This window comes from Pleurodeles waltl, chromosome 1_1, assembly GCF_031143425.1.
Source record: "Pleurodeles waltl isolate 20211129_DDA chromosome 1_1, aPleWal1.hap1.20221129, whole genome shotgun sequence".
Lineage (NCBI taxonomy): Eukaryota > Metazoa > Chordata > Amphibia > Caudata > Salamandridae > Pleurodeles > Pleurodeles waltl.
Genome location: NC_090436.1, coordinates 110223978 through 110241723, shown reverse-complemented (window position 1 = coordinate 110241723; position 17746 = coordinate 110223978). Strand labels below are relative to the sequence as shown.

The 17746-nt window shown below is 46.8% G+C and overlaps 1 protein-coding gene across 1 annotated transcript in view; it reads right to left on the bottom strand.

Annotated features, from left to right (window-relative positions):
* Positions 1 to 17746, bottom strand: part of PIK3C3 (phosphatidylinositol 3-kinase catalytic subunit type 3) — a 699052-nt gene that overhangs the window by 543020 nt on the left and 138286 nt on the right. The window contains exon 6 of the mRNA XM_069218786.1: positions 14265 to 14360. Within this exon, the coding sequence (XP_069074887.1) occupies positions 14265 to 14360 (96 nt within the window). The remainder of the gene's footprint in view (positions 1 to 14264; positions 14361 to 17746) is intronic.

Sequence of the window (17746 nt, the reverse complement as noted above, 5' to 3'; positions counted from 1 at the left end):
GCCAAGCCTGGGTCCACGGCACTCTAACCTGCATTGCACGCCTTTCTAAGTTGGTCTCCGGCGACGTGGGACTCCTTTGTGCAACTTCGGCGAGCACCGTTTCACGCATCCTGGTAGTGCCTGTTTCTGGCACTTCTCCGGGTGCTACCTGCTTCAGAGAGGGCTCCTTGTCTTGCTCGACGTCCCCTCTCTCTGCTGGTCCAATTTGCGACCTCCTGGTCCCTCCTGGGCCTCAGCAGCGTCCAAAAACGCCAACCGCACGATTTGCAGCTAGCAAGGCTTGTTGGCGTCCTTTCGGCGGGAAAACACTTCTGCACGACTCTCCACGGCGAGAGGGATCCGTCCACCAAAGGGGAAGTCTCTAGCCCTTTTCGTTCCTGCAGAAACCGCAGCTTCTTCTGTTCAGTAGAAGCTTCTTTGCACCCGCAGCTGGCATTTCCTGGGTATCTGCCCATCTCCGACTTGCTTGTGACTTTTGGACTTGGTCCCCTTGTTCCACAGGTACCCTAGATTGGAAATCCACAGTTGTTGCATTGTTGGTTTGTGTCTTTCCTGCATTATTCCTCTAACACGACTTCTTTGTCCTTAGGGGAACTTTAGTGCACTTTGCACTCACTTTTCAGGGTCTTGGGGAGGGTTATTTTTCTAACTCTCACTATTTTCTAATAGTCCCAGCGACCCTCTACAAGGTCACATAGGTTTGGGGTCCATTCGTGGTTCGCATTCCACTTCTGGAGTATATGGTTTGTGTTGCCCCTATCCCTATGTTTCCCCATTGCATCCTATTGTAACTATACATTGTTTGCACTGTTTTCTAAGACTATACTGCATATTTTTGCTATTGTGTATATATATCTTGTGTATATTTCCTATCCTCTCACTGAGGGTACACTCTAAGATACTTTGGCATATTGTCATAAAAATAAAGTACCTTTATTTTTAGTATAACTGTGTATTGTGTTTTCTTATGATATTGTGCATATGACACTAAGTGGTACTGTAGTAGCTTCACACGTCTCCTAGTTCAGCCTAAGCTGCTCTGCTAAGCTACCATTATCTATCAGCCTAAGCTGCTAGACACCCTATACACTAATAAGGGATAACTGGGCCTGGTGCAAGGTGCAAGTACCCCTTGGTACTCACTACAAACCAGTCCAGCCTCCTACAGTCGCTAAGGAGTCTGCAGCTAGATAATGTCTCTACCAGATAAGGCATTACCAAAGGAAAGGAACTTGTTCATCTGATAGAGACTCCTAGCCGCAGATTCCAGATCTTAGAATAGATTCCTAAGCAATACCTTCTCGGAAGCGGGTCAGCGAACCCAACTTAGACCAGAAAGTCTTGCAGGACTGAACGTGAAAAATGACCATCACAGCAAACCTGGTTGTCCAGGCAGTAATGCTCCATGATCGTGAGCAGCGAAGCCCATGCTGCAGCTTGACATGTCCAGGACTGGAACTCTGTGGGCTAACACAGTGGTTACAGCTTTGGCTCTGGTAGAATGAGCATGCCAACCCTCAAGTGGTTGCTTTTGCCCAATGCACAGCAGACTTTTAAGCACAACACAATCCTTCAGGAGAGGATTCATTTCTGCACAGTCTTCCCTTTCTTGGCCCCAATGTACCCTACAAAATATTGATCATCCACCCAGAAATTTTTTGTGGGGTCAAGGTAGACCAACCACGCTATTTTTGGATCCAGACAGTGGAGTCTCTCCTCTTTCTTAGAAGGATGAGATGGGCAAAAAAGGTAGACAGGGTGATCATCTGGCCTATGTAAAAAGGGGTGACTGTCTTCAGGAGAAAGGAGGCACGTGTCCAGAGCACCAGGTTGTCAGGATAAAAAATACTGTAAGGCGGATGAACCGAGAGAGCCTGCAACTAGCTGACCCTCCAGGCCAATGTAATGGCACCAGGAAACCAGTTTTGATGATTAATAATGGAAGAGGGCAGTTGTGTAATAGCTCAAAAGGAGCGCACATAAGGAAAGTATGGGTGAGATTCAAGTCCCACTGGGGCATAGTGAAGGGCCTGGAGGGAAACATGTTGCAAACCCTTAAGAAGTCTTGTCACAACAGGGAACTTCAATAAAGAAGTCTGGTCCGGCAACTGCAAAAACACAGAAGTAGCTGAAAGATATCCCTTTACTGTACCCAGAGGAGACCTCTGCTGGGCTAAAGAAATAACAAATAATAGGACCTGAGAAAGAGGAGCAGATAGGGGATTCATGCTTTTTGATACACAACAAACAACAAATTTGTCCCATCTGCAGCGTATACCGATTTGGTAGAGAGACGCCTGGCTGCCATAAAAACCTCACAGACTTCTGGCGAAAGGTCAAGAGTTGTCAACTGTTGCTGCTAAATCGCCATACATGAAAGTGGAGAGTGTGCAGGTTCAGGTGCAAAACCCTTCCCTGCAAATCAGACAGAAGATCCTCTCAAAGAGGCAGCTTAACCAAAGGACGATGCTCTGTGCCCAGTCCAGAACCACAAGAATGACTAAGGCCCAATTGTTCCTGATCTGCATGAGAACTCTGGGCATGAGTGGTGTTAGACCTGACAGATTTAGGGTGGTCATCCCCCAACTTTTTGCCTGCCTCCCTCCATTTTTCTGACCCTGTTTTTGCTGGTTTTAGGACTCTGCGCACTTTACCACTACTGAAGAGTGCTAAAGTGCATGTGCTCTCTCCCCTAAACATGGTAACATTGATTCCTCCCCAATTGGCATATTTAATTTACTTGTAAGCTCCTAGTAAAGTGCACCACCTGTGCCCAGGGCCTTTAAATTAAATGCTACTGGTGGGACCGCAGCACTGATTGTGCCACCCACATAAGTAGCCCCTTATCCATGTCTCAGGCCTGCCATTGCAAGGCCTATGTGTACAGTGTCACTGTCACTTCGACTTGGCATTTCAAAGTACTAGCCAAACCTTAAACTCCCCTTTTTCTACATATAGGTCACCCCTAAGGTAGGCCCTAGGTAACCCATAGGTCAGGGTTATATGTAAGTAAAAGCCAGGACCTGCACTTATGTGTTTTACATGTCTTGGTAGTGGAAAACTCATCAATTCATTTTCCACTACTGTGAGGCCTGCTCCTCTTATAGACTAGCATTAGAACTGCCCTCATATACTTTTAAGTGGTAGATTCTCATCTGGAAGGAGTAGCCCTGGCATGTTTAGTATTGCCAGAATGATAATAGAACTCCTGCTTACTGGTGAAGTTGGATTTAATATTGCTATTGGGCATTTTGCAATATTGAAATTGGGCATTTCTCTGCACTTACTGCCATCTGTGCCTTACAGCCTGTCTCCAATCCACATCTGTGCTGGTTGACAGCTCCCCTTGTGCATTCCACCCAGACAGCAATAAAAACAGGACACTCAGCCATATCTCTATTCATTTGCATACTGAATTGGTCTCCATGGGCAAGAAGGATGGAGAGGCTCTCTTTTAGGCCGGTAGCCTGTCCTCACACAAAGGACTAATAACCCCCCACAGCGATCCTGGCAGACAGGACTGTGCTGAAAGGGAAACTTGTGCACTTCAAAACCACTCATTGAAGTTTCCCCCACTTCAAAGGCATTTTAGGGTATAGAAACTAGGTCTCTGACCCCACCAAATCAGACACTTCTTGATCTACACCTAAACTCTGTCAGAGAGACTACCTGGCAGCCCAAAGGACTCATCTGGACTGCTTTGCTCAAGGACTGCTTTCCTGCTTTTTGCTCTGCTGCCTGGTGCTCCTGACTCGGCTGGAAGAACTATACCTTCCTCCTAAAGTGCTCTCCAAAGGCCTGGATTGAGCTTGCCTCCTGTTTCTGAAGTCTCAGGGCCAGCAAAGACTTTACCACTTCAGGAAATCCTTGTGCATTGGAAAATCCATGCAACACCAGCAGAAAACGACGCAGCACCTGCATTGCAGATGGAAAATTGCCACACAGCCGGACGGAATGACGCAGCTCCTGCCTCGCGCCTGAAAAATCACTGCAACACCGACTGGATCGATGCAGCATCTGCTCCTTTCTACCAGCGCGTCCAGGATTTTAAAATGCATGTCCTTGGGCATCAAAATATCCCTGCATCGAAGTGAGGACCCAAGGATGCGCTCCTAGAAATTGATGCATCACCTTTCAGCATGGAAAGAAACCATGCATTGTCTGTGCCGCACTGGAAAATCCGACATAGCACCTTATTTTTCAAAGCATTTTCTCCTCTGAGGCACCCATGCATTGTTATTTTTGACACATCCCAAGTACTGTGTGTTACAAAGATACAACAACTGATTTTTAAGCACGGGCACTCTTTTAAACCTTTAAAAAGTTATATCTTAACTTGTACATACTGGAGTCTTGTAGTTTTTATCTTATTTTTTTCAGATTAAATATTATCTGTTCTCCAAACCTGCATGGTGTATATTTGGTGTTTTTCACAATGTCTGAGTTATTGCACAAGTACTTTACACATTGTCTTCTAAGTTAAGCCTGCCTGCACTGTGCCAACCTACCATAGGGTGAGTACAGGGTAATTTGTGTTGTGTTGTGACCTACCCTGACTAGGACTGTGGTCTCTTCTTGGGCAAGGGTGTATATCTCTGCCAATGTGTGGCTCAATTTCTAACAAGTGGTATTGGCGGAAAGGCGTACGGGAGGATGGAGCTCCACTGGAGTAGAAAAGCATTTCCAAGCGAGAACTGCATTGAAAAGCCTAAAACGCAAAACTGATGACATTGCGCGCTCTCTACAGTGGCAATTAGATCTAACCAAGGCTCTCCCCACTCTTGGAAGAGACCGAGCAACACCTCCGGATGGAGACGCCATTCGTGATCCGCAAGGCACTGACTGCTGGGTCTTAGTCCGCCCTGGCGTTCAGGGACCCCGCCAGGTGTTGAACCACCAGACAAAATTTACTGGTGTTCCAGCCATGTCCAGAGATGCAACACCATTTGGCAAAGGGTCAACCACCCCACCCGCTTTGTTTTCTTGCAGTACCACATAGTGGTGGTGTTGTCTGTGAATACCTGCACTAGCCTTCCCTTGATGGAGGGTAGAAAGGCCTTCAATGGCAAGCTAATCACTCAAAGCTCAAACAAGTTTATGTGGAGCCCAGACTCTGCTGGAGATCAGAGGTCTCTGATCTCCACCTTTCCCAGGTGGCTACCTCAGCCCAGGAGTGATACATCTGTCACAACAGTCAGTTCAGGGTGGGGAAGGGAAAGGAGTCTGCTACTGACCCAATCGCAGTTTGTTAGCCACCAATGTAGGTCTTTCGCAGTTCCATCCGAGATGTGGACCATGTCAGAGAGATTCTCCTGATGCTGTCGCCACTAGAACTTAAAGTCCCACTGCAGAGCCAGCATATGCCAGCCAGCCTGTGTTACCAGCAAGAAGCAGAAGGCTATGAGGCCCAGCAGCCCTACAATCGAGAATAGAGCTGAAACATCAGTATCATAGCCTGAACATCCTGGACTCGCTGTTCGGGGGGATAAGCCCAAAACAGCACCATGTCCACAGCAGCCCGATAAAAGGGAGTGTCTGAGAGTGAATCAGGTGTGACTTTGGCACACTGATAGCGAGCCCCAGCAAGTGCAGGAGGTTTGCAGTAGTCTGAAGGTGGGAGACAACAGCCTGGGGTGAGCCCTCCTTTAACAGTCAATCGTCGAGGTAGGGGAAGAATGGAACCCCAGACCTTTACAGGAGTGTTACCACCACCCCCATCACCTTGGTGAACACCTGAGGGGTGCTGGCAAAGCCAAAGGGAAGCACGGAAAACTGAAAGTGTCAGTGGCCCTTGATGAACCGCAGGTAACATTTGTGGGCCTGTACGATGGGGATGGGAAAGTATGTGTCCTGCAACTCCAATGCTACTATCCAATCCCCTAGGTCTAGCATACACAGAGCTTGAGCAGGCATCGGCATTCTGAATTTCTCCTATTTGAGGAAGGGATTTAGAAGGTGCAGGTATAGTATAGTTGGGTGGGGGTCGCCCTGGCAAAAATCAGGGAAATGTGGAGCTGACCCTGGTTGGAGCTCTGTGGAGGCACGGAGCCTGGTGTGCCGATGCTCGCTCATTTTGTCCGAAGATTTGGACGGACACAGAGAAATCGAACACCTCTTCAACGTCTTAGAATTCTTTTTTGTATGACTTACCTGACTTCGATTGGGATGCCCAAAGTCAGATGCAGGTCCACAAGCGGTCTCGGGACCTTCCATGTAACTGGGATCTTCATTGTTACGGTGTCATTCGACGTCGGGAGTTGAGGAGCCTGGAGCAGCACTCCCTCAGTGCCTTTGGGTGCAATGCACTGCAATCCTTACAGGCCTTCAAGTCATGGTCTTTCTTGAAGCACCACAGAAAGACCAAGAGGGGGGTCTGTCAAAGACATTTGTTTGTGACAGGCGGCACGTGGTTTGAAACCAGTCAGATTCTTGGGAGACAGCAAGAGAAAGGATTGGCCAAAAATAACTTGACCTCTAGTTCTCTGATGGCCTTAGGATGCATCAAGGAGCATGGGCCACTGGTCGTTGGATGGTGGCCAAAGCTATCACATGCAGATGTCATGGCGTTCCAATAAAGTAATCTTTTTACAACATATATGACAGGGTTTAGAACCCAAAACCTAAAGAGACTTTTGAACCAGTGACAGTTGAAAGCTGATAAATGTTTGTACCAAGGCAGCTCAAGACCTGTGTTAATGACACAGAAAAACAGGAGACTAGTTCCCAGAAGTTGAAGCCTCATAGTACCATCTGGTGGTGCTTGAGGAAAAAACGTTTCCAAAGGCATTCTGGTTCCAGGAGGCTGTTCTTAAGGTAAGGAATTTAAAGGAAGGTATCATCAAAATGAACAGGTAAAGAAAGGAAACAACGTACTGCTATCCAATTAACTAAAAAAGAAAAAAACACGCATTATGTTGACTCTAATGCTCAGAACAGCCCCTAAAGAACAACACAATAAAAATAGTATTCCTAAGAAACATGGTAATATAACCATGTAGCTCGCTCCTAGAGGGCATAACCACATGAAAACAGAATGGCAGAAAATACTGCAGTGTAACCATATGTTTAGCTCCTAGATGGCGTAGTGCATTATACATTTTCAAGGCTAGTAGGGCTACTATATTGATATTACAAACAAGACCCTAAAAATACAAACTTCTCTCAGCTGTAAAAAAAAGTTCCAGTCATGAGAGAGTTTAAAGAGACACTGAATGGTGGGAGGGGTTATTATTTTGGGGTCCACACTAACATAGTGTGGGGACCCAGAGATGATGTAGACAGGAAGAGTCTTTGTTTTGGTGGTGGTCCTATTGCTGTATGACCACCACAGGCTGAGTTATGGGCAAAAATGTTTTGTAAAAGAATGCTTGCAAAGTATTATGGGGCAAGTTTCCAGAGTCCAGTAAATATTGTAGTATTGGCTCTCCAGCTGTGTCGCGAGAGCCGCTTTGAGGATTTCTGTGTTTTTTTAACTTAAAGCATTTATCAATTACAAGTGTTTTTGTGAAAGCTATGTAGCGGTAAAGGGAAGAGCCAAAAGAAATGACTCTGATTAGGCAACAGTGTGAACAATCTCACCAGTACTTCAATACCACTGATGGAGTTCGCGCTGCTGTTCTGCGCTGTGAGCGCCATGGAGTATGAAGGGGAGACACAGAAGAAAACAATAGTTTGCCCATGCTGAAGTACATTGGCAGTCGTGCAATAATCCATGTAACAGGGTCAGTCTGCAAGGCGGTAACAAAACTGCCCCAAGGGGGGACAAAAGTAAAGCATTTACCAATGACATTAAGGGATTTTTAAAAGACAAGCCCACGTATGAGTGAAAGTGACGGGAGTGAGATGTGCCTGGTTAACCCCTTCTGTGCCTTGGACGAGATGATCTCGTCCAAGGCTACAGTTCCCCTGTGCCTTGGACGAGATCATCTCGTCCTAGGCACAGGGGAACTTGGGGGCGTGCTAGCGCGCCCCCCGTGCACCCTCCTTCCCCCCCCCAAGTCGGGATGGAAGGGGAAGACCTTCCCCTTCCACCCCCTACCCCCACCACCCCCCCCTGTGACGTCAGCGCGCGTGCGCGCGCTGATTTGTCACAGGGGCCTCCCTAGTCGTGCTGAAAGCTCTGCTTCCAGCGCGATTGAAAAAGAAATGCAAAAGCATTTCGTTTTCAATCACTTGGGAGGTCCGGAGGGGCTTCAAAGGGAAGGAAAAGTATTTCCTTCCCTTTGAAGTCCCTCCGAGGGTTTCAAAAGCCGGATTGCTTGCAATCCGGCTTTTGAAACCCCACTAGACACCAGGGATTTTTTTTATTTTTATTGAAACACACAAAGGGAGCGACCCCTTGGGCAAGGGTCGCTCCCAGGGGGGGGCATTTTTTTGAGAAGGCCTTTTCTGCCCCCCCTGGCAGAAACCTCTAGGCACCAGGGACCATTTTTTTTTTTTTTTTTATGTTTCATTTTTTTTTTTTTTTGGTGGGGAGCGACCCCTTAGGCAAGGGTCGCTCCCCTTGGGGGAAAATTATATTTTGGCCATTTCTGCCACCCTTGGGGGCAGATTGGCCTATTTTGATGAGGCCAATCTGCCCCCAAGGGGGGTAGAAACCACTAGACACCAGGGAATTTTTTCTTTGCGTGAATTTCACGCAAAGGGAGCGACCCCTTAGGCAAGGGTCGCTCCCTGGGGGGGAGGGCAATTTATTTTAGGCCATTTCTGCCCCCCCTGGGGGCAGAAACCTCTAGGCGCCAGGGCAAAAAAAAAATTTGTGTTTTTTTTTTTGGTTGTTTCTTTTTTTAGAGATGGGGAGCGACCCATCAGGCAAGGGTCGCTCCCCTGGGGGGCAAATTGTATTTAGACCATTTCTGCCCCCCTGGGGGCAGATTGGCCGATTTTAGGTCAATCTGCCCCCAAGGGGGCAGAAACCACTAGGCACCGGGGATTTGTTTTGTGGCGCCAATGTCACGCAGGGGGAGCGACCCCGTAGGCAAGGGTCGCTCCCGGGTGGGGTGGGGGTTGGGGGGGGGGGGCAAATTTATTTTAGGCCATTTCTGCCCCCCCGGGGGCAGATCGGCCTAATATTAGGCTGATCTGCCCCCGGGGGGGGGGCAGAAACCTCTAGGCGCCAGGGCAATTTTTTTTGTTTGTTTGTTTGTTTTTTTAGAGATGGGGAGCGACCCATCAGGCAAGGGTCGCTCCCCTTGGGGGGCAAATTGTATTGAGGCCATTTCTGCCCCCCTGGGGGCAGATTGGCCGATTTTAGGTCAATCTGCCCCCAAGGGGGCAGAAACCACTAGGCACCGGGGATTTGTTTTTTGGCGCCAATGTCACGCAGGGGGAGCGACCCCGTAGGCAAGGGTCGCTCCCGGGGGGGGTGGGGGCTGGGGGCCAGGGGGGTGACAAATTTATTTTAGGCCATTTCTGCCCCCCCTGGGGGCAGATCGGCCTATTATTAGGCCGAACTGCCCCCAGGGGGGGGCAGAACCCTCAGGGCACCAGGGCAAATTTTTTTTTTGTGTTTTTTTTTTGTTTGTTTGTTTTTTTCGAGATGGGGAGCGACCCATCAGGCAAGGGTCGCTCCCCTGGGGGTCAAATTGTATTTAGGCCATTTCTGCCCCCCTTGGGGGCAGATTGGCCGATTTTAGGTCAATCTGCCCCCAAGGGGGCAGAAACCACTAGGCACCGGGGATTTGTTTTTTGGCGCCAATGTCACGCAGGGGGAGTGACCCCGTAGGCAAGGGTCGCTCCCGGGGCGGGGTGGGGGCCGGGGGGGGGGGGGGACAAATTTATTTTAGGCCATTTCTGCCCCCCCTGGGGGCAGATCGGCCTATTACTAGGCCGAACTGCCCCCAGGGGGGGGCAGAACCCTCAGGGCAAATTTTTTTGTTGTGTTTTTTTTTTTTTCGAGATGGGGAGCGACCCATCAGGCAAGGGTCGCTCCTCTGGGGGGCAAATTGTATTGAGGCCATTTCTGCCCCCCTTGGGTGCAGATTGGCAGATTTTAGGTCAATCTGCCCCCAAGGAGCAGAAACCACTAGGCACCGGGGATTTGTTTTTTGGCGCCAATGTCACGCAGGGGGAGCGACCCCGTAGGCAAGGGTCGCCCCCGGGAGGGGGTGTTGGGGGGGGGGCAAATTTATTTTAGGCCATTTCTGCCCCCCCTGGGGGCAGATCGGCCTATTATTAGGCCGAACTGCCTCCAGGGGGGCAGAACCCTCTAGGCACCAGGGAATTTTTTTTTTTGTGTTGTTTTTTTTTTGTTTGTTTGTTTTTTTCGAGATGGGGAGCGACCCATCAGGCAAGGGTCGCTCCCCTGGGGGGCAAATTGTATTTAGGCCATTTCTGCCCCCCTTGGGGGCAGATTGGCCGATTTTAGGTCAATCTGCCCCCAAGGGGGCAGAAACCACTAGGCACCGGGGATTTGTTTTTTGGCGCCAATGTCACGCAGGGGGAGCGACCCCGTAGGCAAGGGTCGCTCCCGTGGGGGGTGGAGGTTGGGGGGGGGGGAATTTATTTTAGGCCATTTCTGCCCCCCCTGGGGGCAGATCGGCCTATTATTAGGCCGAACTGCCCCCGGGGGGGGCAGAACCCTCAGGGCACCAGGGCAAATTTTTTTGTTGTGTTTCTTTTTTTGTTTGTTTGTTTTTTTCGAGATGGGGAGCGACCCATCAGGCAAGGGCCATTTCCTTTCGTGGGCGCTAGGCCTACCCACGCAAGTGAGGTATCATTTTTATCGGGAGACTTGGGGGAACGCTGGGTGGAAGGAAATTTGTGGCTCCTATCAGATTCCAGAACTTTCTGCCACAGAAATGTGAGGAACATGTGTTTTTTTAGCCAAATTTTGAGGTTTGCAAAGGATTCTGGGTAACAGAACCTGGTCCGAGCCCCGCAAGTCACCCCTCGTTGGATTCCCCTAGGTCTCTAGTTTTCAGAAATGCACAGGTTTGGTAGGTTTCCCTAGGTGCCGGCTGAGCTAGAGGCCAAAATCTACAGGTAGGCACTTCGCAAAAAACACCTCTGTTTTTTTCCAAAATTTAGGATGTGTCCACGTTGCGCTTTGGGGTGTTTCCTGCCGCCAGCGCTAGGCCTACCCATGCAAGTGAGGTATCATTTTTATCGGGAGACTTGGGGGAACGCTGCGTGGAAGGAAATTTGTAGCTCCTCTCAGATTCCAGAACTTTCTGCCACAAAAATGTGAGGGACATGTGTTTTTTTAGCCAAATTTTGAGGTTTGCAAAGGATTCTGGGTAACAGAACCTGGTCCGAGCCCCGCAAGTCACCCCTCCTTGGATTCCCCTAGGTCTCTAGTTTTCAGAAATGCACAGGTTTGGTAGCTTTCCCTAGGTGCCGGCTGAGCTAGAGGCCAAAATCTACAGGTAGGCACTTCACAAAAAACACCTCTGTTTTTTTCCAAAATTTAGGATGTGTCCACGTTGCGCTTTGGGGTGTTTCCTGTCGCCAGCGCTAGGCCTACCCACGCAAGTGAGGTATCATTTTTATCGGGAGACTTGGGGGAACGCTGGGTGGAAGGAAATTTGTAGCTCCTCTCAGATTCCAGAACTTTCTGCCACAGAAATGTGAGGAACATGTGTTTTTTTAGCCAAATTTTGAGGTTTGCAAAGGATTATGGGTAACAGAACCTGGTCCGAGCCCCGCAAGTCACCCCTTCTTGGATTCCCCTAGGTCTCTAGTTTCAGAAATGCACAGGTTTGGTAGGTTTCCCTAGGTGCCGGCTGAGCTAGAGGCCAAAATCTACAGGTAGGCACTTCGCAAAAAACACCTCTGTTTTTTTCCAAAATTTAGGATGTGTCCACGTTGCGCTTTGGGGTGTTTCCTGTCGCCGGCGCTAGGCCTACCCACGCAAGTGAGGTATCATTTTTATCGGGAGACTTGGGGGAACGCTGTGTGGAAGGAAATTTGTAGCTCCTCTCAGATTCCAGAACTTTCTGCCAAAGAAATGTGAGGAACATGTGTTTTTTTAGCCAAATTTTGAGGTTTGCAAAGGATTCTGGGTAACAGAACCTGGTCCGAGCCCCGCAAGTCACCCCTCCTTGGATTCCCCTAGGTCTCTAGTTTTCAGAAATGCACAGGTTTGGTAGCTTTCCCTAGGTGCCGGCTGAGCTAGAGGCCAAAATCTACAGGTAGGCACTTCGCAAAAAACACCTCTGTTTTTTTCCAAGATTTAGGATGTGTCCACGTTGCGCTTTGGGGTGTTTCCTGTCGCCGGCGCTAGGCCTACCCACGCAAGTGAGGTATCATTTTGATCGGGAGACTTGGGGGAACGCTGGGTGGAAGGAAATTTGTAGCTCCTCTCAGATTCCAGAACTTTCTGCCACAGAAATGTAAGGAACATGTGTTTTTTTAGCCAAATTTTGAGGTTTGCAAAGGATTCTGGGTAACAGAACCTGGTCCGAGCCCCGCAAGTCACCCCTCCTTGGATTCCCCTAGGTCTTTAGTTTTCAGAAATGCACAGGTTTGGTAGGTTTCCCTAGGTGCCGGCTGAGCTAGAGGCCAAAATCTACAGGTAGGCACTTCGCAAAAAACACCTCTGTTTTTTTCCAAAATTTAGGATGTGTCCACGTTGCGCTTTGGGGTGTTTCCTGTCGCGGGCGCTAGGCCTACCCACGCAAGTGAGGTATCATTTTTATCGGGAGACTTGGGGGAACATAGATTAGCAAAACAAGTGCTATTGCCCCTTGTCTTTCTCTACATTTTTTCCTTCCAAATATAGGAGAGTGTGTAAAAAGACATCTATTTGAGAAATTCCCTATAATTCACATGCTTGTATGGTCACCCCGGAATTCAGAGATGTGCAAATAACCACTGCTCCTCAGCACCTTATCCTGTGCCCTTTTTGGAAATGCAAAGGTTTTCTTGATAGCAATTTTTTACTCTTTATATTTCAGCAAATGAATTGCTGTATACCCGGTATAGAATGAAAACGCACGTCAGGGTGCAGCTCATTTATTGGCTCTGGGTTCCTTGGGTTCTTGATGAACCTACAAGCCCTATATATCCCCGCAACCAGAGGAGTCCAGCAGATGTAACAGTATATTGCTTTCGATAATCTGACATTGCAGGGAAAAGTTACAGAGTAAAACGTAGAGAAACATTTATGTTTTTTTCACCTCAATTTCAATATTTTTCTTTTTCAGTTGTTATTTTCTGTAGGAAACCCTTGTAGGATCTACACAAATGACCCCTTGCTGAATTCAGAATTTTGTCTACTTTTCAGAAATGGTTAGGTTTCTGGGATCCAGCATTGGTTTCATGCCCATTCCTGTCACTGACTGGAAGGAGGCTGAAAGCACAAAAAATTGCAAAAATGGGGTATGCCCCAGTAAAATGCCAAAATTGTTTTGAAAAATTGGTTTTTCTGATTCAAGTCTGCCTGTTCCTGAAAGCTAGGAAGCTGCTGAGTTTAGCACTGCAAACCCTTTGTTGATGCCATTTTCAGGGGGAAATCCACAAGCCTTCTTCTGCAGCCACTTTTTCCAATTTTTTTGAAAAAAACGAAATTTTCACTGTATTTTGGCCAATTTCTTGGCCTCCTTCAAGGGAACCCACAAAGTCTGGGTACCTCTAGAATCCCTAGGATGTTGGAAAAAAAGGACGCAAATTTGGCTTGGTTAGCTTATGTGGACAAAAAGTTATGAGGGCCTAAGCGCGAACTGCCCCAAATAGGCAAAAAAAGGCCTGGCACAGGAGGGGGAAAAGGCCTGGCAGCGAAGGGGTTAAAAGCCCACAGAATACTTACAACAGGTCGGAAAGCGCTTGTGCGCGCGAGCTAAAAAAGCAAAGGGGAAGGTAGGGGCTGCATAGGTGTTAGGGGTCTCCCTTCATAAAGGGAACACTAATATTGTGGGAAAGCGGCTCACTCATCCACTCATTTAAACTAAGGTTTGTCATGATTCATTTCCCCTAAATCTGCTGACACTTAGATACAATGCGTTTAGGCACGTGCCCTCGTACTATAAAATACAGATGGGACCCGAAGAAACTGGCTGCTTACATTTAGAATGATGCGAGAGGAAACAGCATTTGTTAACTAGAGAGCAGGACCTGAGACTAAACATTTAAAGATTTTAGCAGCAGCAACACATTTACAAATTCTCAAAACAAAATTCCTCGTTGTAATTCAAATTTGATAAAAACTAGTACTGCTGATTACGGCACATAGGAAAACAATATTTTGGTCAACTGAAAAGCTGCTGTTTACAGGCAGGGAATCGAATACACGCTTTACACAAATGTAAAATTCACCAGTTACCTACCTTCTCGTAGTAAACAATTGCATATTCTTTACCATCACTTGTTACGCAGGGAAATTCGACCATCAAGTACATGAAATTGGAGCTTCGTTTCTCACTCTAAAAAGGAGGCAACGTGGATTAATTACGGTGTGTCATCCATCAATTACAAACAATCCCTCACAACCAAGATCCACTTTAGCACATGAACAAAAAAACAGTGGAAGACATTACAATACAACCACGACACCTCTGTATTAGGCGCACCTCAGCATTTAGTAGGCAGTAAACGTGTTCGATGCAAACTGTCTACCTGAGCTGTGAATTCGTCTGCAGTGTCACTACAACCTACAGCTATTCAACTGGGAGAATAGAAATTACATTTCTTCATTTACTGTAAATATGAAGCACCCTTAGATGCAGAGATTTCTTGGCGCTTAAGGCCGCAAAACCGACCAGCAAAAGTGACCACTAGAGGAACAGGCGGGTTTCAAGAGCCGTTCCGAAAGTACGGTGATGCAGGGTCTGTTGTAGTTGAAATGAGATTTTAATAACTTGGCCCCCAAATGTCTGAAGGCACAATGAGAAATTAGGCTGCAGCTGTGCTTATAAGAATAGACTAAATTAGATAAACACAGAGCGTCTGCGGAGTGAAAGGCTTTGGGAACAAGACAAAACACATTTGAAATAAATTCTTTGCTCTATGGGTAATTAGCATACTGCAGTAGACAAGTCTTGTCGACACGCAGCCAGAAACAAAAACAGAAGACATTTTCTTCTCGGGCGGTATGGAGGGACCCAAAAAAGCAAATGAAACGTGACCGCTGAACTACACACAGTATATATGTCAAGACACAATGCTAAATTATTGAAAGAAAGAAAGTAGATTATTAATTTCCAAAAGGGGTACACTTACCAACTTAATAATACATTGCGTCTCAACACAAGTCTCGGTGACTCTGATCAACGCCTGGCATATATAGCACAAACAGTAGGCAGTTCCCCTGAGGAAAGTGTGTTAGGTTTAAGTAGTTCCAAAGGTCAAACAAAGAATACAATATTATTGATAACGTTGATGAAACCAAAAGACACGAAAATAATTAAAATTGGATAAGGGAAAACAGATAAATGAATTAGTAAAGTTTTAAGACAAAAAGCACACATGAAAAGCAAAGCACTGTTGAAAATTATCTGTTCCTTGTTGATCCCTAGGAGCAATTTCAGGCCAAACGTGATGAAGTGGAGGCTGTATACACCAAGATGGTTGTCCCAGTCAAAGATTTTACCTTCTGATACAGTGTACATTTTGGATGTCAGAATCCTCCAAAGGGCAAGGATCAAAGCTGAAGTCAGTGAACTTTCCTCAAAGTCATATGTCATAGTCAAGCTACCACTGATGTCACTTCAGAACGTTTCTGATTCTGGAAATCCAGCAGCCTGTCAACACTGAAAGCAGTAGCCGGGCAGGGATCAATGAGATCTGATATCTTTATTGTGAGGTCCAGATGAACATGCTTTAATTGTAGTAAAGAGCTCAGAGCAGACCAAGCCGGGTTTGGATGCCTGCCTTGGATACAACTTAAGTGGGAAAGCCTCAGCATCCCATCACAAAGCTCTAGAGGGGGAAAAAATGTCAAAATTCCTGTTTCTCCCAACTTCTGGAAAGGTTTTTTTCTGGTTACTCCTGCAGTCACCAGGTCTTCAGCAGAGGCTTCTATGCCACAGGTCTCTTTCCAACCAGGGATCCTGCAAGGCTGAGCCCTATGCGGTCAGCTGGACTGTTTAGGGGTCACGAATCCTGCTGCTTTGTGTGTCATTGGAGCAGGCAAACAAGAGGTCAGCTACCTGACCCTTGCGGAACAGTTCCAGACCCTAAATACCAAAAGGATTTAGGAGCCTTCGAGTCTTCTTTCTTCCAACAGGATATCATTATTCAGATGTAATCTTTCCAGGTTCATTAACGTTATTGGGAGGTGGCCGTGAGGTGCCAGTCTTATCATGGGCATCAGCCAGGGACTGGAGAATTTCTCCCACCCACTCCTGTCTACCTTCTTGCCTTATCCCAAACTCCTATGCCCTAAATCCAAAATGACCAACACTTTCTTCCCTCAGAAAGTGCTCTGTCTCTCTCTAAACCACTCAGCAATTCAGATGAGGTCTTCTCTCTTTGTCAGGAGCAAGAACTGTTTTTCCCCAATACCGAGACTGGAGCCAGAGAATCCAGACAATCCTCACAATGAATGGAGCGGATCCTGTCAACCCCATTTGTAATTTCCAAGTAAAAAGATGTAAAGTGAAGGATGTCCTTTATTTTGCCACCTATTTATGTCCCCCTCCCAGATGACTAATCCATATTAAGAACCCAGTTCTTGATAATGCCCATATTTACCTCAATCCAAAAGCCAAGCTCTAGTCATATTGAAAGAAAGGTTAACTCCACAAAGGAATGTGTCTTGGGCCTCAGATAAGAAAAGAGTTCTTGAAAACTAAGTGGAAAAAACTTTCAATCATACCGATAGCATTCTTCCAGGCTAAGACCTAATATAGTAGATGTTTGAAATATACAAAGGCCTGTTTATGGATGATGCAGTTTGACATATACACTAAAAAGTGGTTTGGGGATATTTAATCACTGAAAGGACACACCATTTCCGTTTCCAATTTCCACTGTATTTTATATATTATAACACCCCACCCTGTGAGTTTACAAGGCACAATTCAAAACTGGCTTACTAATATGTAAAACAGCTTTTCCTCCGTGGCATAGGCATTGTTTCTTTCCTTTCTGCAGTACATTTAAACTGCAATCCAGCCATAAGACAGTGATGCTCCTGGCAGCCATATATTTTTAGGGTCGAGCACGCAAAGTGTTCTGTCCCTGGTGTTATCTCATTATGGGCTTTTAACGACACCCATCACTTTCATTGGTTCGTGGACCTGCCTTTTAAAATTCGCTTGATTTCATTAGTGAAAGGCATGCACACATCATGCCTTTTCCAATGTTTAGCCATCCTCAAGCGCATCGGCCAACTACTGAAAACATACGAGGCTCCATGTTTTCCTATGGTTTCTGGACTACTTTTTCTCATTATTTCGTAGGCAGCGCAATCTCCCTAGGCAGTAGTTGAGCGCTTTGCATGACATCCAATCTGTTACACGGATAATTGCACTTTTGCCGGTTAAATGGATAATTGCACGTTTGCCAATATGTTTCATTGCAAGCAAACTTTTGTTTCTTTTTGTGTGTGTGTGCTTCGCACTCATGGCGGCCATCGGCTCGCTTATGTGAAACTGTTTTACTTTTCAGTTTATGTGGCAAGAAAAGTCCAGTTAGGAGCTTAAAAAGCTAATAGCTCTAACTCAAGCAAACGCAAGATTCACTGCATTGCAAATGTTTGTTTAGATATAGGAGTGTAGCAAGTACACACTGCAGTCCTACTATAACATTTAACTTCCACACCCCTGGTGAAATTTCTGTGCCAACTTACAATGGTCGTATTGGAGCA